This window comes from Stomoxys calcitrans, chromosome 2, assembly GCF_963082655.1.
Source record: "Stomoxys calcitrans chromosome 2, idStoCalc2.1, whole genome shotgun sequence".
Taxonomy (NCBI): Eukaryota; Metazoa; Arthropoda; class Insecta; order Diptera; family Muscidae; genus Stomoxys; species Stomoxys calcitrans.
The window spans coordinates 15,770,370-15,796,045 of NC_081553.1; the positions used below are offsets into that span (position 1 = coordinate 15,770,370).

Below are 25,676 nucleotides of genomic sequence, written 5' to 3' on the forward strand. Positions count from 1 at the left end.
ACGGATATTGTTTACCTTTTATAGGTATTTGTGACATCACTTTAAATAGAAAAACAAAACTATCCCCAACTAGGAGCTTATCTAAAAATCTTTTAGTATCTATCCTCTTCGAGCACATCTCTCTCTCTCTCTCCACGCTTTAGTCTTATGTTTGCATTTTTCTTTTTCATGTGAATACAATTTTTTCTTCTTATTATTATTACCGATTAACTTAGTTTTTGTTTTACCAATTGTTTTGAATTTTGATTACAAAAAATAATTTTAATCTAAATTTTAAGTGTCTTTATTTTAAATTTTACTGTGTGTGCGTGTGCTACTGTGTGTGTATCCTGTGTCCGTTGTAAAAATAAAAAAAAAAACGAAAATTTAATTAACTTAATTAAAATAACAATTTAAAAACTACGAAACAAATAAAAATTAAAAACCAACCCAAATTACAAACATGAATTTCAGTTGGTTAAGTGAAAAGCCCGAAGCTCCTGAAGCTACTTGGGAAGATTTCACCTATTACTATCGTCCGAATTATTACAAAGTCACCGTATCGGAACGTGATCGGCCCGAAAGACCACAAATTTATTATAACGAAGCTTTAATACCAGAGAATGAGGAATTGTCCAAAAACGATTTTTTACCATTGAATTTTTTATCATCATTTTATATAGTAACACATCAAGGTAATTTTTGTGAGAGAACAACAAGAGTTTACAAAAGTAAAACTAATCAAAAGAAAATAAAACGAAATAGTCTATATTTCCCAATTGTTCTACTAAATTGTTCCATTCAAAATTGAAGTTCCATTCAAATAAAAGTCTTCCATCATTAAGTTGATGTCAAAAACACATTATGAACAAAAAATTATTTTCATCCTAACAGAAATCCTTGTTATTGAATTCACTCAGCACTATTTTCCTCCTTCGTGTACTTAGGTTTCTATAAAAGATTTCAATAATCCTTTCTGCTCCTTACATATTTCCCTGGTTCATTATGTCCCTTTCATTGTGTTGCCTGTCCCCAAAGATCACATGATATCCAAAATTGATTTTTATGTTCGATCAAATTGATGATGTTATAAATTCTCAAAAAAAGCATTATACATAATTTTTTAAAAATATCCCAACATATTTTTACGATTTCATCTGGGTTATTTTCCTATTTTTCCTTTTTGTTTTTTTTTTTATTTGCATGTTTGAACACATATAACATACACAATTAGTCTCAATATTTTATGATTACTCAACTTAATTCTACGATTGGTATTTTTTGCATAAATAACGATCAATAAATGTCAAAATATTGTTGACATCGTCGCACTGGTGGTTGACGTCAAAGTTCTTTTTGGAATGAACGAATCAACCAACTACCACTGTTGTTAGCTGCTGTGCTGTGGATACATCGTGTGAACGATTAACGTGGCAGCTGATAGAAATCGACAGAAATCCTTTTGCCACAGATGGTCTGTCACATCACTGTGTAAATCATGTGAAACATGTCGATTTTTTTTTTAATTTTATTTTATTGGGAAAATATTCCAAATATATATGCAGAAAGCAAAGCATATTTTTAGTGTCTAAAGGTCTGTTAAAATCTTATTTTTAATCAAAAAAAAATATTTCTGGGACATTTTTGTGATATTATCTATATTTCGATCTATTCCAAAAGCTTTTATAATTTATTTTTAAAAATCTCAAGAAAATTAAATTTCAAATTTATTTGACTATTTTTCATTATCCAAAAAGCTAGTGCGCTTTTTGAGCGGACTTGTTGTCAACTCATAGAAACTATCACTATCAAGTATTGATAAGCGATACATAAAAGACTTTCTATCCTAAGGAAGTGGTAGCAATTTATTTTATAAAATAAGATAATTTGTTTTTATTTTTGTGGACAAAAATATGATAAGGTAAATACAAGTAATTTTAATTAGCTACCTATTTCTTAAATGCTCTCTGCTTTTACTTTTAAATGCAAAAGAGAAATATGGCAACACCGTGAACAGCTGCTTTCAATATACTGCTTAAGTACGATTACCAAAGGAGAGTTGTGTTGCTAAGTCTTAAACATTTTATTTTAAATTATTCTAATTCTAAAAAAGGAAAAAGTTAAGAATTTTTTGTAGTGTCACTCTATAAAGTACAAGTCTGATGTACTGGAGAAAATTTCAAAGCAAAGTTATACTGTATAATGATATCATACAATAACAACCGATAACACGTGCTTTGACCTATATGATTCTAGAATAAACATATGCAACCTATTCCGGTTTTTGAATGTACAAAACGCAAAAAAATGCTCTACGCATATTTTCCTATCATTATACTTTTAGGGTTTGATTTCACTTGAGGTTCCCCTTACTGAAAAGAAACCTATTCCGGTTTTTGAATTTACAAAACGCAAAAAAATGCTTTACGCATATTTTCCTATCATTATACTTTTAGGTTTTGATTTCACTTGAGGTTCCCCTTACTGAAAAGAAATTTGTTTATAACCTAAAATAGCCCACATATAAACCGATTTCCTGATTTAACATTATGAGGAATTGGAGGTTGTAATTCATATCCAATTTGGCTGATATTTTACCTGTTAAGATATTATATGTTATGACTTTGTTCGTTATTAAAGAAGATCGTACGTGCCTAATTTCGATAAAATCGGATAACAAATGAACAAAATATTATTATATTACTCAATATCGGACAAACATGCATATATATTGCTTGCACTACTATCCATTGAAAGACGAAGACGAAAATCGACAGCAGTCGCAGCCGAAGGCGAATTTCACATATTCTGTAACCTATTCGCCTTCGACAGTTTGATAATAGAAAAATATTGTTGTAATTGAAAAAATATTAATATTAAGTAGGTTCAATACTTTATCGACAAAACGGCGCGATGTAGTTAAGAATGCAATTAACTTATATATCGATCGTTTTCGTCAAATTTGATATTCGAATTCGACTTACGGAATACCAAAAATTTAAACAATTTTCGTCTTCGACGACCATAATACCATTTTGTAAAAGTTTCGACATTCGACTACGCCATCGTCAACCGCAATAACGGGGTATATGATGGTCGTTGCATAACATCCCTGAATTATACCGTTACACCACAACAACTCTGAGTTACAACACAACAACTCTGAGTTTGACCACAACAACCCTGAATTACATCGCAACAACCCTGTGTTAAACCGTATGTAACTCCAAATCTAAATATACATAAAGGCTGTTTTTAACGTGTGTTTTCTTAAGAAGATGAAATATACGTTTTTAATGTTATGGTCAAGAATTAAGCTTTATTGTACATATAAAGGTTTCGCGTTGTGCTGTAAAAACGAACAAGTAGCCGTCGCGGCTAGCTCGAATAAATTTCAATCGAGAAGCCAATTTTCTATCATCTCTTATAGCATATACCTAAAAAGAAGCGCCAGTTAGCGGAATTGATGTCGTACTCGGATAGTTTGCTGCTACTGTGGTATCACAATGGACTGAAATTGTCTGAGTCTGTTTAAAGGGACCTAAAGTGATTCTTTTTCTGACTGTTTTCGCTTCTAATTTTTCTTCAAAAAAAAAACTTTTATTTTTGCTCTATGAAATCAATAGAATTTCCTTAAACTCAAAAAAGTGCCTCTCCTTTTTTCATTTCAGCACATTCCCCAAACATTGGCACTTCATTAAAATTCTTTTATTATTTCCCCCCTTTTCACCAAACTTTTCGCTCAATAAATATTTCAGTTAATTTACAAAGTTTACACAAAAGAAAATCCTCAAAAACGCAAAAATATTCTCTAAATAAATGATGCAAATCTTAGATGCAATTTGAAATTTCATTGCATTCATTCATCCGCAACAACATTGTATGGCTGTTGTTGTTGGGGTGGGTGGGTAGGTTAGCCCATCTACTCACCAAGCCAACTTATGCTACAATTAGAAACCAATGTAAACAAGTGTCAGAATTTATTAAACGGCCAATTTGTGGGCCAGCCCGCAAAGCAGAAGAATGTGCTGCCTATGCCTGTATCGCAAACATAAAATGCAATCAGATCTTCTGCCATGTAAAATTGTAGAAAAATTATGAACGAAAAGAAAACAGAAATCTTGCAGAAAAAAGCCTCTCTGCTACGCCACCAAGATTTAAACAATATAAAAAAAAAAAACAAAATAAAGTGATTTTGTATTTACATTAACTATACACTGAGAGAAAATAGTAGATTCTGAAATAAATTTAAATTAAATAAGGAGAAAATTATAATAAATAAATAGAAGGAAAAGTAAAATGACATTTGTAGAATATTTTGAACAAACCCTACTACAGGGTCAGAAATAGTTTTAATTATTCGATACAAATGATCGACTATTCATCTTAAATGTTGGTGCAACGGTTACTTATTGCCCAAACGAGATCTGATAAAAAAAAAACCTTAGGTTGGGTTAGGTTGAAAAGTGGGTGCAGATATTAATCCGTCCCATGCTACTATGGACATACACCTAAGCCAGTAATCGGCTTGTTGTGCGCTCTAAAAAAAGCAATACTTACCTCCTTCTTGCTTCCTTTCAGTAATAGCCTCGTCTTCTCACGATCTGAATCCCCCCATAGGATTTTCGCCGTCCTACCGACCGTTTCGCTGTTCCACAATGTTGCATGCGCAATCGTCGCCCACTCCCTTAACTCGGACCACGTCGACCCGAAAGGCTTCGGGTTAACCAAGTTTATTGACGTCAGTCCTCTGGACTTCACCGCCAAATCGTCTGTCCTTTTATTTACCCTTATGGCCCGGCACCCAAACGATGCGGATTTTGCCATCCTCAGAGAAGGCGTTAATCTCCTTCTTACACTGCAAGACTGTTCGTAACCTTACCGTCCTGGTTGTTATTGCCCTTATGGCAATTTTACTGTCGGTAAAGATGTTCACAGTCGACGTCCCCGCGTTAGCACCACACCACTTCACGCATTCCGTGATCGCCCGGATCTCCGCCTGCAGGACCGTTTTGTGGTCAGGCAGTCCTTTATTTAAATTTTTTTTCTTTTCAAAAAGTGTTTATTTATTCATCCATAACCATCTTGACCACTTCAAAGTAATTCCCCTCAGATATTTTCTAAATTTTTTTGCGATAGGAAACCTCGAAACATTTCTGAGACGCGCTATTTGGTTACATAAAACTAAATACAGATTCTTTGATCCATTTTTTTTTCGAATAGTAAAAAATCGAAGAACACACCAAAACACGACAAACCTTTTATCTGTCAAAAACAAATTGACAATCCAAAACAGACACGTGTACCGACACAACAGAAAAACAAGGTGAAAATCGAACATACGTAACTCGCAAAATTTGAAAATAAAGGTAATTATTTGATGATGCCTCGTATGTTAATTTTTAGTTAAAAATTCTATTAGTCAGATTTTCATCGACTGTCTTTTTAAATTGAAAATCGTAGTTTTTATTTTAAAAACATTGAAACTTTTACTCAAATAAAATATTCAAAAGAAAAATATATTGAGCCAAAATTTAGCATACATTTATTTTAATTTTCAATACAAAAATGGTATTGCTAAATACACTCTCCCACAATTTTTATCATTTCCTTATTTTTCTCACTGTAGTTCATAGTTATGTTAATGTCCCCTCCATTATAAGCGTCCCACTTCCTCTTCTCTTGAATTTTTATTGGCTGCAAAGTGAAGTCTTAGCAAAATGTTATAACCATCAAATATGAAATCTGCCGGCCTGCAATTTTTTGAATGCTTGCCAAATGCAAACTCGCATAGGAATCATAAATTCTCAACGCTGTTTTGTTTTTCTCCTTTGCATGTTTGGCCAACAAGTCAACAACAAGTTAAAATAGGCAAACAAAACAAACAACATCAACAAATATCGTCAACTACATCTAAATGGCACTTTAACAACAAATCATGACACTTTGGCGACAAAAGAATGACACGCAAATGACAGACCATATTATGGAATAATATAGCACGAAATTTTGCATATTTTTTATGAACTAACAAAATTTATGAATGTTTAAATGAATGTCCATGTTGTTGCTTTCGTTTTCCTCACTCTCTACTATGTTAACTTAAAATGTGAAAATCAGTTCCATGCATTAAAAATGAAGAACATTAATTAAAAAATATATGTATGAATGTGCGCAAGCCACAGCAACCTCATATCATCTGTCTTATTCAGACAACCAGATTTCCTTTGATTTCAAAATTCGGTCAATCCCAATTGTCCGCATGTACTTAAAACAAAAAAAAATTTTAAAGAAAAAAAAACGTTGGCTCTCCACAAAACTACATTCTCTAGAGGTTTAGTTGGATTTTCCTTTCAAACTGTCTTTGATATAAATCAATGTTTCGTGCGTGTAGGCGCCATCACTTTGTCGCATATTTATTAAAAAAAAGCCAAAGCAAAGAACATTTTCCCAAATTGTTTGCAATTAGTCACAGTTAGGAGAAGAAAACTCATACCTTGTCGTATGGCACCTTGTGCTGCCATAAATACCAATTTCATGCCATCTTCAATTATGTTTGGCAATTTGTCTTTCTCGAAAAAGGGGGATCTTTAATAGGGGCCATTAATTGTTCATGCTGCAAAGGATGTACAAGTTTTTCCTATTTTCAAAGTAAAGTAAGACACATTTGGAATTTTTCGACATGGGAGGCCATTGCGGTCCATACATTAGCATGTCCGACAAGTGCATACCTTCTCTGCCACACTTCTCTACGGAAGCCAGGATGCAGCGAATCATAAATGTCCAGCTAGTAGATCGCAAATACTTACTCTACCGAAACTGTCCAGTTCAAGCTGTGTGACGCCCAATTCTTTAATTGCCCTAAAAACAGATTTGTGTTAAACTCCAATAAACTTTCTATTTGTGACAATCTCGCCATTGCCATTATGGGGCAACAAGTCCAATTTCGGCGTTTAAGTGTTGGGCGGACATTCAGGCACTTCATTCCATGTTTAAATGGAAGGCTCATACTCTACCCTAAAAACTTAAATTTTAATTCCAAATTGATGCAATCAGGACAGTTTTGGAGTTTGCCATGATCGTACTTTTTATCCATTTGGGGAATTTTTAAGAATGAGTGGATCCTCAGAACCACCAAACAATCAGTTATTATGAGCCAAATCGTTCATAGCACCCTTTTTTATATTCCCTTCAATCTTTATTTCACACACATATTTGCCGAACTACTATTGCCTACACAATATTTGCATTGCCAAAGTATTTCTAAGCCGTTGCCAATGTAGTGAACTGTTAGATACCAAAGACATCCAATATGTAAATTGCGTTTTTTTGGACGCCAGATGTCGTTAGTAAAAATAGGCCCAATCTTTCCGTTATATTTTAGTTACAAGCAGTGATCAACAGATATCGTTGATCAAAATGGACCCAATCTTTTTTAGTGATTCTTCTAAAATTGGATAATAAGCTGCAATTTTGCATTGTTAAATAAATATAGGTATAGGCGAAAATCCTATTGGGGGATCCAGATCGTGATAAGACGAGGCTATTACAGAAAGGAAGCAAGAAGGAGGTCAGTATAGCTATTGGTATCATAACGGGACACATAGGACTACGAGCTCACTTATTTAAAATCAGTGCGGCAAGTGATAGCAAGGGCATGCGGGGAAGATAATGAGACGATGGAGCATTTCCTTTGTCATTGCCACGCTTTCGCGTCCAACAGATACCGGTACTTAGGTGGAGACACAATATCAGACATGAACCAACTTTGGGGAGTGGTATTGAAAACAATTAAGTAAGAAGCACGGAATTCCTAACTTAAAGTTTTCTTTTTTAGAGGTTACTTTATAGTTTTTAGAGCGCACAACAAGCCGATTACTGGCTTAGGTGTGTATGTCCATAGTGGCATGGGGCGTATTATGTATTAAATTAATCCGCACTTGCAATGGGCTATTATATATGTACTTTTTATGGAATATGTGACAGTGGTGCCAATGAATACAATGCCATCTTTGCGTTCAAAATAATCCCTAATCGACTTTTTCATATTCCGTATCTTTACACATTGTAGGTCTTTGTAGACACCAACTAAGTTTAGCATACACCATCTTCAAATGATAAATGCAATTACCGCAAAAGTCATACGCGGCAGCCAATTATACAGCAATTAGCAACCCAACGCCCCACCCTAACTATGATCTCTTACTAAGAAAGTATACTAACAGAATCATCATATTCTCTCTCTCTCTCTCTCTCTCTCTCTCTCTCTCTCACATAATTGTTACCTCTCATACTCTCCCATCTGTTAACTCTCCCCCTATCATTTATCAACTGCATTGAGTTGACACAAACAACTAATGTAGTGAAAAGCAACAACAATTTTCTGCGATTCTTCTTCTTGTTAATTCAATTTAAGCCAATTTACGAGCTTATTCTTTGTCAAAATCAATATAAAAAAATATGTACATCTCTGGCAAGAGACAGCGGCCGGCTTTAATAAATGCAAGCCTATACAATTATTTTTTGATCATTTGGGTCCCTATGTCAGCAAAAGGTCTTTTCATTATAACTCTAATCATTACAAAATGGCAAATCAAACTGAGCATAAATCAAGTGGCATCGGGTTAAAGGCCACAAGGAGGATTGAAATTACAGAGAAACTTTTGTGCTCTCAAAATTGGAAAACAATTGCTAAGCTTATATGTAGGTGTCGGTAATTATTTTATTTTTCTTCAAAGCAAGCAGCTCTGTCGAAATTAAAAAAAAAAAAAAACATATTTACAGCAAATACAATAGAAAATAAATAAAAGAAAGAAAGATACACACATTGGAAGCTACGACTGCCGAAAACCTATATTAGTGCATTACGCCATATTTTCTAGAAAATGCACACTGCATACCATTGAGAGCAGAATTCTGCTTGCTGCATGGTCTTGATTATCTATATTCACAAGCGCCACCAGCCAGTCTATGTGCGAAGTTTAAATTCTTTAATTATATATAATTTATCTATGAAGTAGAGCTGGCAAACTATCGATATTCGCAACATTCCATATATCGTTAATTTCCCATCACCTATATTTCAAACGAAAATGAGAAGTAAAAATCAGGAGATCGATTTATATAGAAGCAATATCAAGGCACAGACCAAATAAAACCAAGGATACCAAAATCAGTTCGAAGTCACGAGAGAAATCATTGTACAATATGTTAGCCTAATCGGATGAAAATTGCGCCCTCTATAGGCGCAATGTATCTTAAGAGATGCATTCAATATAGGATTTGCTAATTTTTGTTTAGTTTTGCAAAAATTTTATTTAGTATTCATCGGAAAAATTTCAATCGATATTTTATCAAACAATTAAATATCGATAGTACCGATATTGCCATCAATATTCTGCCAGTTCTACTATGAAGGCCAACTCCGAAAAAAGTGTGGCCAGATTACCATACATCCAAAAAACACCTTAATATCTCCCCAAATTTTATAAAATAACGATTTTTCCAACTTATAAACGTGAGATTTCGTCTTTTGAAAGCAATTAATAGCTTGGAGACTTTTTCCCTGAAAAGTTTTGATGGTTTTCGTTTTTCTTTTGTAAATCCTTTGCCTCCAACACTTAATCACAAAATCTATCATAGCTAAAATACCCCATTAAATCGTAGGCTTTTTTTAACGAAATGTTTATACCACCTCTCTAGTTGTTATGGTTTTAATAATAACATAAATAATTTGTTATTATTATGGACTCATTAAAACAAATCTTTGTGTAAACACTTGTACCATAAATTAAAGGTATTTTAGTGAAATTTGAAAAAAAATTCTATAAAGAAAACTAAACTCATCGTTAACATTAAGCAGGGAAAACAAAAGCAACACAAAAGAAAAAAATACTAATTATTATAAATCAACGACGCGTGCCAAATGATGGGAACCATAAATAAACGACCGCAAAATAAACCATACATACATACAGACATGTACACTATAATAATATTTCACGTATAAAAACAAATACACAAAAATTGTTTTGTTTGTTTTGCAATGGCAAAAACTAACAAAAACAAAACATTCTAAAAATGCGAACAAATTTTCACTAAAGATTAGAGAACTATTTGTTATATGCCTGAAATGTTCTATGGGTCAGCGGGAAGAAGCGCCACCACATCATTGTTGAGGCAGCCATATGGTCAACATGATTATAATGATGCCAATAATGCTAATGGTGTGAAATAATTCAAGTGCCTTCTCTGTCATAGCACATAGTGAAAGTGAAATCGATTTTAACAAAATTGAAAACATTCTACTTTCTTGCTGAAATGATACATATGTATATACATACATAATTGATTGAAAAAAAGACAAATAATAATTTTTTAGTAACCACCCTAAAAAGTAAATTACTCAGTTTTTTCTGTAAACTTGATGTTCTTAGTTTAAATTGGCAAAGAACAATATTGTAGGTGCAAAAAGTTGATGTTTTTTAATAACTAAAGGGGTTTTAAGGGAAATTTGTCAGTTCTTCCTCAAAATATCATATTTTGAATTTTTTTCTTCAAAATTTATTTCCATGGAAAATGCTGTCAAGATTTCATTTGTTAGAAAATGTTGTCAAAATTTCATTTGTATAAGAAATTTTGTCAAAACTTCATTTGTATAGTAAATTTTTTCAACATTTCAAATTTTGTTAAAGTTTTATTTCTGTAGGAAATGTCAATTTTTTTTCTGTAGGAAATGTTGTCAAATGTTTAGGAAATTTTGTCAAAATTCCATTTTTATAGAAAATTTTGTCAACATTTCATTGGTATAGGAAATTTTGTTGAAGTTTTATTTTTGTAGGAAATGTCAAAATTTTTTTTTTCTGTTGGAAATGTTGTCAAAACTTCATTTCTATAGGATTATTTTCAAAATTTCATTTTTGTCATTGTTTCATTCATTGTTTGTTCATTGTTTTTCAAGTCGACCCAGCGAATACAACACCCAAAGGAGAGATTGTTAAATGAGTCTTGAAGAAAAGAAATTGCCAGTTCCTCAGACAAGGCAGGATACACGTCACCCCACTGGTGGACGCGTTTCGATAATTGGGTTATTTTATCTCATCGGCACCATCGTGAACTATGTCCGTCCGTCTGACCGGCCTCCAGTTCACAGCCTGTTGTTCGTAGTACTTATTTTATTTCTATAGAAATTGTTGACAAAATTTCATTTCTATAGAAAATTCTTTTAAAATGTATGTGTTATAAGCATTTCAGTCCAAGTTTCGTATTAATAGGATATTTTGTCCTAATTTCATTTCTTAAGAAATTTTGTAAATTTTTTTCCCTATACGAAATTTGTCAAAAAGTTGATGTTATTTCATAACTCAAAGGTTTATTATAGAGAAAATTTTCAGTTCTTCCCCAAAATATCATATTTTGAATTTTTTTCAAGTTTCATTTCCATAGATAATTTTGTCAATATTTCATCTTTTTTGGTAAATTTTGTCAAAATTTAATTGTTTTAGTAAATTTTGTCAAAATTTAATTTTTTAGTAAATTTTGTCAAAATTTCATTTTTTTAGTAAATTTTGTCAAAATTTAATTTTTTTAATAAATTTTGTCAAAGTTTTATTTCTGTAGGAAATGTTGTCAAAAATTCATTTCTAAAGAATTTTCGTCAATATTCATTTCTTAGGAACTTTTGTAAAAATTTCATTTCTATAGAGATTTTTGTCATAATGTCATGAGATTTTTCTTCAAATCACCTCTAACTTTTTTAATATTTATAGATGACTTTATCAAACTGTAACTTCTTACCTTGTAATGAAGTCATGATTCCCCATTATCCCTTTTGTGAATATCTTAAGAAACATTCATGAACTCTTCACATGACCAAAAGAAAACCTTGAAAGTTGAACTTTGTTTGTATGCATATGAGTGTATACCCATACATAGATAATAGTCTGGAATTTTAATGAATTTTCTAATACTTATGAATTAAAATTTATTTTAATAATAAAATCTAAAAAAAAGTCAGTGGAAATTTGTGTGTGTATAAAAAGTTTTTGCGTCTTGTCAATATTAAAAAGCCAAAAAATGATAAGTGTTGGTGATGTCGATATGACTACAGAATGTTGTGTTGTTATTTCCCTACTTTTAAAAAAAGAATATGTTTTCTAAATTTTCTATTTATATAGCCACACACATTTTTTGGAGAGAACACACAAACACATCAAATATAAAATATGACTTCGAAACACATTTTCAATATTTCAAAATATTTTCAATATATGAATATTTATAAAGGAATAACGATATACATACATATATGTTCTTATATATATCATGCATGTTTTTTTTCTGTAGTTTTTGGTTTGTTACCACCCCACATAGATTTTACTTTCTTTTGCTGGCTGGCTATTATTCAAAATTAATTTTGAAGATTTTTTTTATGTTTTGTTTTGACCAATCTTTAATTTTTTAATTAATAACCCTTCTCAGTGGAACTTGTCAAATTGTTGGAAAACTCATAAATTTCTCAATATTATTTGTTTGTTTAATATACAATGTTTAGTGATTTTATTCTTGGAGAATGTTGTACATATATATATCTCATAATTTTTTTATAAAAATATTTATTTGATAGGTTGATATGTGTGATCTAATTTGTTTTTTATTTCTTTATCAATCTAATTTTAGCTGAAGTCAAAATGCCCAGCGGAAAGGTCGATAAGCCCATTATTCAAGACAACCGTGATGGTACCGTATCCGTGAAATACGATCCTAAGGAAGAAGGCTCTCACGAATTGATTGTCAAATACAATGGTGAACCTGTTCAAGGTAAGTCTTAATTTTCAAAATTCTTTATAAAAAGTTTAAATATTTTTTTTAATGAAGTAAAAATAGTTTGCCGCTTCCAACATAATAGTTTTGTCAAAATATGATTTTCAACGACATGATTTTTAGCTAGAAGTCTTTACTTTTTACAAATTGTTTATTTAGTTTAAAGTGGTATCCAAGTTCTAATGTTATTTTACTTTAGATCTGAAGACAGAGGTCACTTATTTTGTTTCACTGGTCTTTGCAAAACTACAGTTATAAACATTCAGTACTTTTTAAATTCGTTCTTAAGCTTATACTCGGACTAAATCGAAGATTGTTCGTATTTAGGGTTGGTTTGGTCACACTCCATATAAAAACAATTGTAAATGAAAAATTAAAATGATTTTTTTAGGCTAACGACTTAAAAGTAGCAATTAGGCACTATTAATCCTAGGGTAATATGATGGCAGGTTTGTTTTGGTGCAGAAAATTTGCCTTAAATATGTTTGAGTTAATTAAAATATTTTGTTGAAGCTTTTCAAAAAAAAAATACCCTGTTTTTGTCGACACTTTGGACGTTGACTCTGGTTTAATTCACTATCCGAATGGTAGGAATTAAAAAAAAAACTAAAAAGCTTTTTTATTTAATTTTTAAACTTGAACTATGAGTTGGCAACTTACATGATCTTGCATTTTGGCCATCCAATACATTACAAATTACACAGATGGCGTGTTGTTAGTTTTAAGATGGTGCAATAGATAAGTATAGATGGCGTTAGTTGAGGAAAGTATCAACTCACTTCAACATTCCGGCCTTCTTGCACTACTTCAATGTCAAGATATATTAATTACAGGTATTGGCAGTTGCCCAACAACAAAATATTGGGTGCACTATCGGTCAAAATCAGTGGTTAGTGCAACTCTGACTTCGAGTATGTTACTAGTTCGCTCCATTTTTAGTTGATTGTGTGAGTTATAGTTCTTAACTATAATACACACACAAGCAAAACTCGTTGACAGATAGTGCACTTCGCGAAAAAAAATTATACTCCGCTGTTAACGGTACACTACCTGGTAATTATGTCATAGATCAATGTTATGTTGATGTTGTTGTTATTTACAATACTTGCCAAAATGTTATTGGGTTGGCAACATCGATAAAGCTGAATTGAAATCCAGTCATTATTTAACGGCATATTTTCGTTTCTTTTAATTTTTGTAGATGATAGATTTTGAAGCAAAAACTTTAATTTTCCAAAAAGTAATTGTGAAAAACATAAGTATTTCACTGTGAAACACAAACTTAATACCCAACTTCATAGAATATATATGTATATGTTGTTGGCTTTAGCAATGTAGAATAGTACTTTGCACAAATAGAGGCTAGGAACAATTTTCCATACTGCAGCACCTGATCCGCTTTGAAGGGCCATGTCACTGCCAGAATGGTATGAATTGAAACAAAAAAATAGTTGTATATTGTTAACTATTTTATACGGCGGACGGACAGTATTATTTTCTGGCTTTTTCCTGTATTATTATGTGGCACGCACATCTTGTTTACTTTTGATTTTTGACAAACGTCAAAATTTGTCAATGTTTGAAAAACTGGTCGATTGGCACAGCAAAATGATATTTTTTTTCTCACCAGTGTAAAAAACTACCCGCTACGTCATTTTTACATCTCACCATAGGAGATTGCTATCCTTCACACGCTCGTTGAGTTGATACTGACATGATTTTGAATGATGATCGTAAATTATAAAGATGGCGGGTTGTTAATTGTGACTGTTAAGGTAGTGCAATAGATAAGTGAAGATGGCGTTGGTTGAAGATAGTATCAACTCGCTTCAACAACTCTAATAATTTATTTCTAACAGGGGTTAGGTTAAAACCCCATATTCACTGCTCGTTATATCCGGATTTATGGCTAACGTCAGCCGATTTTATAATTGAGCCATTTTTGTTTATGATTTAACCATTAAAACACGTTTTAATAACCAGTGTAAACGTACTGTAAGTTAGTTAGACGCACTTTACACCTGTATACAAGTTTATAATTAATTTTATTTGTTAATTAAAATCATGGATTTTATTTTCTTCTTCCAGGATCTCCTTTCAAATTCCATGTTGACTCCATCACTTCCGGTTATGTCACCGCCTATGGTCCCGGTTTGACCCATGGCGTTACCGGCGAACCCTGCAACTTTACCATCTCCACCAAAGGAGCCAGTGCTGCTGGTTTAACCATGGCCGTTGAAGGACCCAGCAAAGTTGATGTAAGTTTACATTACAATCATAAAAAAATAGTAATATGTTCGTCACATGGTGGTAGAAAACAAGTTTTGCCTTAAAAAATTGTTTACTACTGTCATGTTACAGCAAATACATCTGAAGGGAACGTTTACACATAAAAAATAAAATTTATTTCGAAAATTAAGTTATAATAGCATTAATTGCGAAACACAATCTTTATCATTTATGTATTTTTTATGTGTAATTTTCTTCCCTAAAATTTCATTTGTTTTAAATACATGTGTACAGAAAACACCATAAGCATTGTAAATTACCCATAAAAATCCATCAAACCCATTAAGCCGAATTTTCATCGTGACTGTTTGGTGTCATTTTTTGCAACAACTAGACATAATGAAAATCGCTATTGAACCTGTATTTGCTATTAGGGTTTGCCTAAAATATAGATAAAAACACGTCAGAAAAAGAAAATATTAAGTACAAATACCTATAACTAAAAAAACAAGGAAACAGATGTAACAAATTACAACTAGAAAAAATTCACTTTTTAAAGCTTTTTTTGTACCTTAATTATAATTATTTTAAAAGAAAAATTTTCATGGTTTTTTAATGGTTTAAATTTAAAAAAAAAATTCTAAATGCTATTTGTTTATTTCAGTTAATGTTTTTATCTATATTTTTTTTTATATCACCAATTCTTCTGGAAGTTTTCTCTACCCTTTCGACAATAATCGAAATCAAAATTATTACCCTAAATTAATTCGAAATTTTAAATTTGTATCACCCATCGCTCCAATTTTAACAGAAAGTAAAAGCAAAACACATATATAACACTTTCATTACATAAACAAGTACATATACATACTTGGTTTAACCATACACAACAAAATATTGATACATTCGACACAATACTACATTCAGATTAAGCTCCTCATGTCTTCTGAAACTTTCCTCCACATTTAAAGTCATCTATCCTTTAAGGCGTATAAAAAGTCGGTTAGAAAAGTAGACAAATTAAATTGATCACATAATCGAATGTTCCATAGAAAACCAAAGAGATTTACATAATTTGTAGAGCTAGATTTCTACCGGGTAAATGCCCAACGCTTGGGTATTTATTGGGTAAATACCTTTTTTGGATATTTTTTTGGGTATTTATAATTTTGCAGATATCTTGGGTGTAAAAAATTTTTCCAAAAAATTCTGATCTCATAAGATCGTATTTTAGTTTTATTGGGTTGCCCAAAAAGTAATTGTGGATTTTTTAAAAGAAAGTAAATGCATTTTTAATAAAACTTAGAATCAACTTTAATCAAATATACTTTTTTTACACTTTTTTTCTAAAGCAAGCTAAAAGTAACAGCTGATAACTGACAGAAGAAAGAATGCAATTACAGAGTCACAAGCTGTGAAAAAATTTTTCAACGCCGACTATATGAAAAATCCGCAATTACTTTTTGGGCAACCCAATATATAGCCGCTATATAGACCGATCTCCATATTTAAAGTCTTGAGGCAATAAATTTGGCAGGGTGAGTTCTGGTAGCCTTCTATTCATTTCTATGAAGTGCGGTTCAGATCGGACAATATATGGATAAAGCTGCCCTTAGACTGACCACCCGATATAGGGTATTGAGGCCATAAAAGATCCATTTATTACCCGAATTTGAAATTAGGCAAAGAGTGTTCTGGTAGACCCCTGCTCATTCATGTCAAATCGAAATCATCGGACCCTATTTGGATATAGCTGCTATATATACCGATCTCCCAACATTGTGTAATGAGCCTACAAAAGGAGCATTTTTCATCCTATTTCAATGAAATTTGGCACAGCGAGTTCCGGTACCCCTCTTAACCTTTGTCAAATATCGTCCACATAGGACCATATTTAGATATATCTGCTATATAGACCGATCTCCCGATATAGAGTATTAAGCCTATAAAAAAGGAGCATTTTTCATCCTTTTTCGATGAAATTTGGCACAGCGAATTCCTTTTTGTTGAATATCGTCCAGATCGGACCCTATTTGGATAAAGCTGCTATATAGACCGATCTTCTGGTATAGAGTATTGAGCCTATAAAAGGAGAATTTTTCATCCGATTTTGATGAAATTTGAAACAATGAGTTTTGATGACCTCTACACCAGTTTGTTGAATATCGTCCAGGTTTATATACAAAGAATACGAAATCATCAAAAATGTTTAGAAAAATGTTTTTATTTTGGGTATAAATGGTTAAATACCCGGGTATTTTTTCAATTTACCTGGTAAATGTACCCATCGCCCATCTCTAATAATTTGTTATTATTAATTTGTTACAGTATAAATTCTTCTGATTTCGTTGAAATTTGGTACAGTAAGTTGCATTCTATTATTTGACATCCCTGTCGAGTATGCTTCGGATTAGACCATTCTTGAAAATAGCGCCATATGGACCGATTTAAGGTCTTGGCTCCCTAAAAAGATAATTTATTATCTGTTTTCCCTGTTTCCCTGTTTTGTGAGTTTTGAGCCTGTAGAGGGTGCCATTCTTATCTGATTTGGCACAATGATTGATCGTATCGGGAACGTAATGATCAATGATTTAAAAAAAAAACCAAAAACTCGACTTTGTATATCAAGTGTCATAGGCATTCTGTGTTTAAGAAAGAGCCATTGCCGCTCAGCCTCCCGCTGAGACTCTCCTCTCGATATCAGTGATTGTACGCGACAGCAGTTGCAACTACTCCGTATAGAGGATTCCACTATACGCAACTTGTGGACGCGCTAAGCATCCCAAGTCCCACTATAAAACTTTTTCGACGAGATATATGTAGGTTGGCTGGATATATTTGAACAATTTATTAAAATTGCTATACGTATTTGTATTTTGGACCAGTATAACAATCATCTACTTCTGTACTATGCTTTTTTATTCTTTGCTCATCTCAATCATGAATCGAATGTTTTCGTCTACGTCCTTCGTGTGTCTATTGTATCGCATCACATTGTATTGTGTATGAATTCATCACAGCATCATTACCCGCTTATACCTCGCTTACGCCTTGCTATCATCTTTCTCTTTACAGATCAACTATCATGACAACAAAGATGGCACCGTTTCCGTTCAATATTTACCCACTGCCCCCGGTGAATACCATGTTGCGGTACGTTTTGGTGACAAGCACATCAAGGGTTCACCCTATGTGGCCAAGATTACCGGCGAAGGTCGCAAGCGTAATCAAATTTCTGTTGGTTCCTGTTCTGAGGTCACTATGCCTGGTGAAATCACCGATGATGATTTGCGTGCTTTGAATGCTTCCATTCAGGCTCCCAGTGGTTTGGAGGAGCCTTGCTTCTTGAAACGCATGCCCACGGGCAACATTGGCATCTCCTTTACACCCCGTGAAACAGGTGAACATTTGGTGTCTGTCAAACGCATGGGCAAGCATATACCCAATTCACCATTCAAGGTTACCGTCATGGAGCGCGAGGTGGGTGATGCCAAGAAGGTCAAGGTATCCGGTAGTGGCTTGAAGGAGGGCAAAACTCACACCGAGAATATCTTCTCTGTGGATACCCGCAACGCTGGCTATGGTGGTTTGTCCGTCTCCATTGAAGGCCCCAGCAAGGCTGAAATCCAATGTACCGATAAGGACGATGGTACCCTGAACATTTCCTACAAACCCACAGAGCCTGGTTATTATATTGTGAACTTGAAATTCGCCGATCACCATGTGGAAGGTTCTCCCTTCACTGTCAAGGTAGCCGGTGAGGGCAGCAATCGCAAACGTGAGAAGATCCAACGTGAACGTGATGCTGTGCCCGTTACAGAAATTGGCAGCAAATGCAAATTGACCTTCAAAATGCCTGGCATTACTTCCTTTGACTTGGCCGCTCGCGTCACCTCACCCAGCAATGTCACCGAAGATGCCGAAATCCAAGAAGTTGAAGACGGCCTTTACTCTGTGCACTTTGTACCCAAGGAATTGGGTGTTCACACCGTGTCGGTGCGCTACAAGGATATGCACATCCCCGGCTCTCCCTTCCAATTCACTGTGGGTCCTTTGCATGACTTTGGCAGCCATTTGGTTAAGGCTGGCGGCAATGGTTTGGAACGTGGTCGCGTTGGTGTGGCCAATGAGTTCAATGTTTGGACCCGTGAGGCTGGTGGCGGTTCCTTGGCCATCTCGGTGGAAGGTCCCAGCAAGGCTGAAATCGAATTCAAGGATCGCAAGGACGGTTCCTGCGATGTGGCCTACAAAGTCACCGAACCCGGTGAATATCGTGTGGGCTTGAAATTCAACGATCGCCATATTCCCGACTCACCATTCAAGGTTTATGTATCCCCCGATGCCGGAGATGCCCATAAATTGGAGGTGCAACAATTCCCAGAAGGCAGCATTCAAGCTGATGCCCCCTACCAGTTCTTGGTGCGCAAGAACGGAGCCAAGGGCGAGTTGGATGCCAAGATTGTGGCACCCTCGGGCACCGATGATGATTGCTTCATTCAGGCCATCGATAGTGACATGACCTCCGTGCGTTTCTATCCACGTGAGAATGGCATTCATGCCATCCATGTGAAATTCAATGGTGTTCATATTCCCGGCTCTCCCTTCCGCATCAAGGTCGGCAAGGATGTGGCCGATCCCGCCGCTGTCCATGCCAGTGGTTCCGGTTTGGAGTTAGTAAAGACCGGCCACAAGGCTGATTTCATCATTAATACCTGCAATGCTGGCGTTGGTACATTGTCAGTGGCCATTGATGGTCCCTCGAAGGTGGCCATGGATTGTACAGAAGTAGAAGAAGGCTACAAGGTACGCTACACACCATTGTTGCCCGGCGATCACTATGTATCGGTGAAATACAATAATATCCACATTATCGGTTCACCCTTCAAGGTCAGCTGTGAAGGTAAGTTGGTGGCAGTGATGAGGGATGAGGTTGCGTTATGCTAATTTGACTTTTTGCTGTTGCTAGGTGACAAAATGGTAGATGAAGGTGCTCAAGAAACCTCTACTGTGGTTGTGGAGACCGTTCACAAGGTAGCCAAGAGTGGTAAGAACACCGGTGTCGTTATGCCTGCTTTCAAATCAGATGCCTCTCAGGTCACCTCCAAGGGTATGGGCTTGAAGAAGGCTTTTATGGGTAAAACCAATACCTTCACCATCTGTGCCACCGAAGCGGGTAAGTTGCAAGATGAATGGATTTATGGTCAAAGTCAATTTTGTTAACAATTCTTCTTCTTTTTAAATGTAGGCAACAATATCCTTTATGTTGGTATGTATGGACCCAAGGGACCCTGCGAAGAATTCAGCATTAAACACACCGGTCGCAATAACTACAATGTCAGCTACATGGTACGCGATCGTGGCCAATACATTTTAATAGTCAAGTGGGGAGATGAACATATTCCCGGCTCACCTTTCCAAATTGATGTCTAAGTCGTTGTCGTCATCGTCGTTACAACTCCTCCTGCTCCTCCTTCTATCTAGCCACATACATACACACACATACGTACTACTACATACAACACACACACACACACACATACACACAGATCAATTTGATTTCATAAAGTCCAGTCTATTGTTACGAAATCTTGGAATTTTCTACGATTTTCAATTTCTTGTTCTTATAAACTCAGCAAACAAAGTAGTTGCACTTCCAATGCCTTTAAAATAAGTTGTTTGCACCAACAATGTTTACTATTATTATTTTTTTTCTTGTAAATTTCAATGAAAGATTTGATCAAATGCATATACTACATACATAAGTACATAATTTACACGCATCTACTACGTATTTTTCTTTCATAAACTCGAAAATTAAAATTCTCGTCTCGTTTAGTTGATGAAAGTTGTCGTTTTTTTTTTTCTTTGTTTAATTTAGAATTTAAATTATTTCCTATTTGTGTCCTTTTCTTATTATTTTTTTATACAAATTGTTTTTGAGTCGATTTAAATTTATAATTAAAAAAGCAATATATAATTTTATATAAAATATACCTTTAAAATGGAAATCGATACAATTTTGCCTTATAAAGCGTATAATTTAAAGTAACTTGTATTTCTGTTATTCATATTTTTTATATTATGTTTTTATGTTTTTTATGATATATAAATATATTTTTTTCAAACATATAAAATAATTATTTATAAATAAACAGAAAATAATTTTAAAAATAATATTGCATGGTGTGATTTTTTAAATGAGATCGAGGATGGTGGATTTAAGTCTGCGTGCAACGTGGTCACTATGATCAGTAATATCTACGGTGGGTGTATTTTTACAACATATAATTAAATGTATGATTTTCCAATGACTGACAGAGATCTCATAGACCCGTGAACTGGAATGTTCATGAGTAAATTTGCAATTGGCCGTGTAAGACCAATACTCCAGCAATTTAACCCAGCACAGGATAACTATAAGCATAACGTAGGCTGGAACGTTAAGCTCTGATTTGTGTTGTATTCATCGATCACGATGTTGCGTATAGTAAAGTGCTCCTTACAGTTTAAATGAAACTTTAGTCACCTGTGATTGTTTATGATGCTCGTTATTGACGCCCTTAAATTACCAACGGCTATCATATTCCCACTGCAATCGGTCCATGGACCGGAACGAAAATCTGTGTTTCTTGACGAAAATCTGTGTTTCCTCTATTCCATCGATATTGTATCGTAAGTGAATGCAGCTCCATCCAATACCCGCAGCATCTAATTTTTCAATTAAAACAGCTGCACACAGTTTAAAAAAATGATTGAAAAATTTTTAATTAAAAAATTGCAAAAATATTCAAAATTTTTTAAATTTCCAATTGTTTATAGTTGATCCAATTAAAAACTGAGCGAAATTTTTAATTAATGTTTTTATTGATGCAATTAAAAAAAAAACTTATTTAAATTTCCGAAATATTCAATTAATTTTTTAATTGAATCAATTATTACTCATGCCAGGTTAACAAACTATTGACACCGTTATAGAAAAATCACTAAACGGCGGCGCCATCATTTCACTAAACTACAAACACAAAACCAAGATATTGGGTTGCCCAAAAAGTAATTGCGGATTTTTTAAAAAAAAAAGTAAATTAATTTTTAATAAAACTTAGAATGAACTTTAATCAAATATACTTTTTTTACACTTTTTTCTAAAGCAAGCTAAAAGTAACAGCTGATATCTGACAGAAGAAAGAATTCAATTATAGAGTCACAAGCTGTGAAAAAATTTGTCAACGCCGACTATATGAAAAATCCGCAATTACTATTTGGGCAACCCAATATATTCATTTACAGCTAGTGGCAGTTGTCTGTTGAACTGTCAAAACCAGTGATTAGTGCAGCTCTGATTTTGTGTATGTAACTAGTTCAAGCCATTTTGCGTTGTTTGTGTGTGCTCTGGTTCTTAAGTATAATACACACACACAAGCAAAACTCGTTGACAAATAGTGCACTTCGCGAGAAAAACTTGTACTCAGCTGTTTGCGGTACACTACATGGTAATTATGTCATGCACAAAACTGTACATTTGTCCATTATTGTTAAATAACAACCTTTTAGAATCCCGTTGCCAATGATAATAAACAATAATTTTACTTTTTTATGCCAAATAAATCGTTTAAATTTAATGACGTCTGCCCACAATGTAGGCGGCTAAGTTATGCAGCACGCAAATTGGTTACCAAAACCGAAATCAATTTACAATTACTGATATGGGACTTTACTCAATGAAACGTCAAAATTTACTATGTTGTCAAAAATCTTCACCACACTTAATGTCATATTTTTACTATCCATGCAAACTTGCAACCATTCGACACACAGCTTAGGAATGAAAATTTATGTTTTGATAGGCCCATGCCACATTATATTAAGTTATTTGCAAATAAAAAAGTATAATATTATTTCATGTGACCTTTGTTATCCAAAAATTATACAAATTCACCCCAAAATTATAAATCGATGTTTGTCGCTATCTTTTATTCTGCACAACTATTTTTCAGTGGCGACATAAATGTCTGCAACTGAAAATTTCGCTAGTGGTGCATACCCAGCTTAACTCACAAAAGATTTACGGCCTTTTTTTCAACAAAACTTTATGAAACCTTAAACCACGTTTCCACTAGAGCCCAAATCCACTTGATTTGAGATAATCTCCAAAACCCGTTTCCATTACGATTTACAGCGGTCAAAAAAAGTATTCATCATTAGCAAAATTGATAATAAATTCACTTATTTTGGGTAATTGAAGAAAATTTAAAGTAAACAAATAATGCAGTTTTATGCAATAGTTTATTTTTCGTAATATGTTTTAAAATAAATTCAAAAAATAAATTTAATTAGCGCAAAAAATGCAATTTTATATAATAACACCAAAAACAGAACAAAAAAAGTATTCATCATTGATGTGCTATCATCAAAGTCAAATTCAAATATTATTTGGGAATCCCCCTTTTCTGTTTTATTTAGTAAAGGAGGCTTTGCCCTTGACAGCAAATATTTAATTTCATAGAAAATATAGTTTTTGTCAAAATGGGTCGTAAGCAAAACGAGGTTTCTGATGAGGTAAAAGTTTTGATAATAAAACACCACAGGAATGGTTTAACTCAAAAAACTATCAGTGAAATATTAAATAGACCACGATCTACTATACAATCCATCATCAGAAAGTGGACAGAAACGAAAACTGTTGACAATAAACCAAGATCTGGTCGACCAAAAGCACTTTCAGTTGGAGATGTGCGTTGGCTAGTGCGGCAAGTTCAGAAAACTCCGAAGACAAATGCGACCATTCTTCGTAAAAACACTATGGAATATTTAGGGAAGGAAGTTACTACACAAACAATTCGAAATACACTCAAAAGGCATAGTTACAGAGGAAGAACTGCACGTAAGAAGCCCTTTATAAATAAAATAAACCGAGTGAAAAGGCTAAACTTCGCAAAAATGTATGTAAAACAGCCCGAATCATTTTGAAAAACAGTCATTTTTGCAGACGAGAGCAAGTTTAATCTTTTTGGGTGCGATGGAAAGGTCATAGTGTACAGAAAACCAAATACAGAGCTTGAAGAACGAAACACAGTTGCTACTGTAAAACATGGTGGAGGTGGTTTAATGGTTTGGGGGTGTATGGCGGCTTCAGGAGCGGGAAATCTTGAAATTATTAATGGAGTAATGGATCATAAGTATTACATTGACATTTTAAAGAGGAATTTAAAAGATAGTGCTGTAAAACTTGGGCTTGGTAATAACTTTCAATATTATCAAGATAATGACCCCAAACATTCTGCTTTAAATACCAAGATGTGGATGCTGTATAACTGCCCCAAAGTCATTAAAACTCCTCCTCAAAGTCCCGACTTGAACCCAATTGAACATCTTTGGGAACATCTCGAACGCAAATTGAGAACGCGCAATTTTTCGAGCAAGAGTCAAATGCAACAGGTGATAATGGAGGAATGGACTAATATAGACCAAAATATAACCGCTAAATTAGTCCAATCGATGTCAAACCGTTTAAAAGAAGTTATAAGACGCGGTGGTCGAATAACAAAGTATTAATTTTTTTAAATTATGTTATTTATTTTTTTGTTTTTTTGCAATGATGAATACTTTTTTTGTTTAATTTTTTGTGTTCAGCTGTAAAATGGTCCTTTTTGTTCCAATAAATACTATTTTTTTCTTTAAAAACAATGAAATTGTGTACATATATATCAAAAACATATTAAACATATCATTAGTTTAATATGTTTTTATTCCAATTGTCTTTTGTAGACTTATTAAAAAAAAAACATTGAATGATGAATACTTTTTTTGACCGCTGTATGCGCTTTTAATCCGTCAACAGTGAAATTTTTGATAGCGTTTCTATTGTGTTCAGCATATACATTGCGGTCAGTAATAAAGTTAGTGAAACGATTTTATGAAATTACTACTAAATTTTATAATTTCAATAAGAAATTGTCAGATGTTAAGAAAAAGTGCTGCCCAAAAATCCCAATAATAGCCGGTATTCAATGCAAACGCAGTGTTGTATTTCAATTTGGAAGGAGATTTGTTGCAAATCTCCTCAAATCAATCGATTTGCTCACATTGAAAATGTATGAGAAACCTCGTTGCAAAACACGAGATTTCCGAAATCGCGTTGCAAATCTAGATTAGCATGGTAAGTGGAAACATGGTATTAAACCCCGTTTACACTGCTCCTTTAATCCGGATTTAATTGCTCGATCATCTGTTTTCCCTTTATAAAATCAGCTGACGAGGGCCTAAAATACGGATTTAATGAGCAGTGTAAACGGGGTTATATAAAGGAAATATGTCAAAAATAATCCTATTTCAAATTTACATTAAGTTTTGTGAATAAGGCCGTTGGGATATTTGGAAAGGCTACAAGATGAAGTTGATTTCATCTCTACCGGTCTAAAATCATAAGCATTTACACTTTGAACTTTAATGGCCTATATCTCACGAACTAGGTCCTTCGCAAACAAAATTTTTGCACAATTTTGTTGTTGTTGTTGTAGCAGTGTGTTGTGCACTGAGGCGGCGTCGATGAAGGACTTCATCGAGTCAATCTGGTACGTACAACTGGCTGCCATGGGATTGACGTATGCGGTTATGCGGCCCTGATTAATTTAGGTTTGTTTTGAATG

At 33.7% G+C, this 25,676-nt stretch overlaps 1 protein-coding gene across 9 annotated transcripts in view; it reads left to right on the top strand.

Annotated features, from left to right (window-relative positions):
- Positions 1-21,040, top strand: part of LOC106082214 (filamin-A) — a 159,977-nt gene extending 138,937 nt beyond the window's left edge. For 8 of the 9 annotated variants that reach the window (XM_059362782.1, XM_059362776.1, XM_059362778.1 and 5 more), the window contains 5 exons: positions 12,658-12,798; positions 14,890-15,059; positions 18,106-19,930; positions 19,997-20,203; positions 20,276-21,040. In XM_059362782.1, the coding sequence (XP_059218765.1) occupies positions 12,658-12,798; positions 14,890-15,059; positions 18,106-19,930; positions 19,997-20,203; positions 20,276-20,460 (2,528 nt within the window). In that variant the 3' untranslated portion in view covers positions 20,461-21,040. Of the gene's footprint in view, positions 1-278; positions 675-12,657; positions 12,799-14,889; positions 15,060-18,105; positions 19,931-19,996; positions 20,204-20,275 lie in introns of all 9 variants that reach the window. The other variant, XM_013247079.2, reaches the window with a different exon arrangement.
- Positions 21,041-25,676: the final 4,636 nt, after the last annotated feature.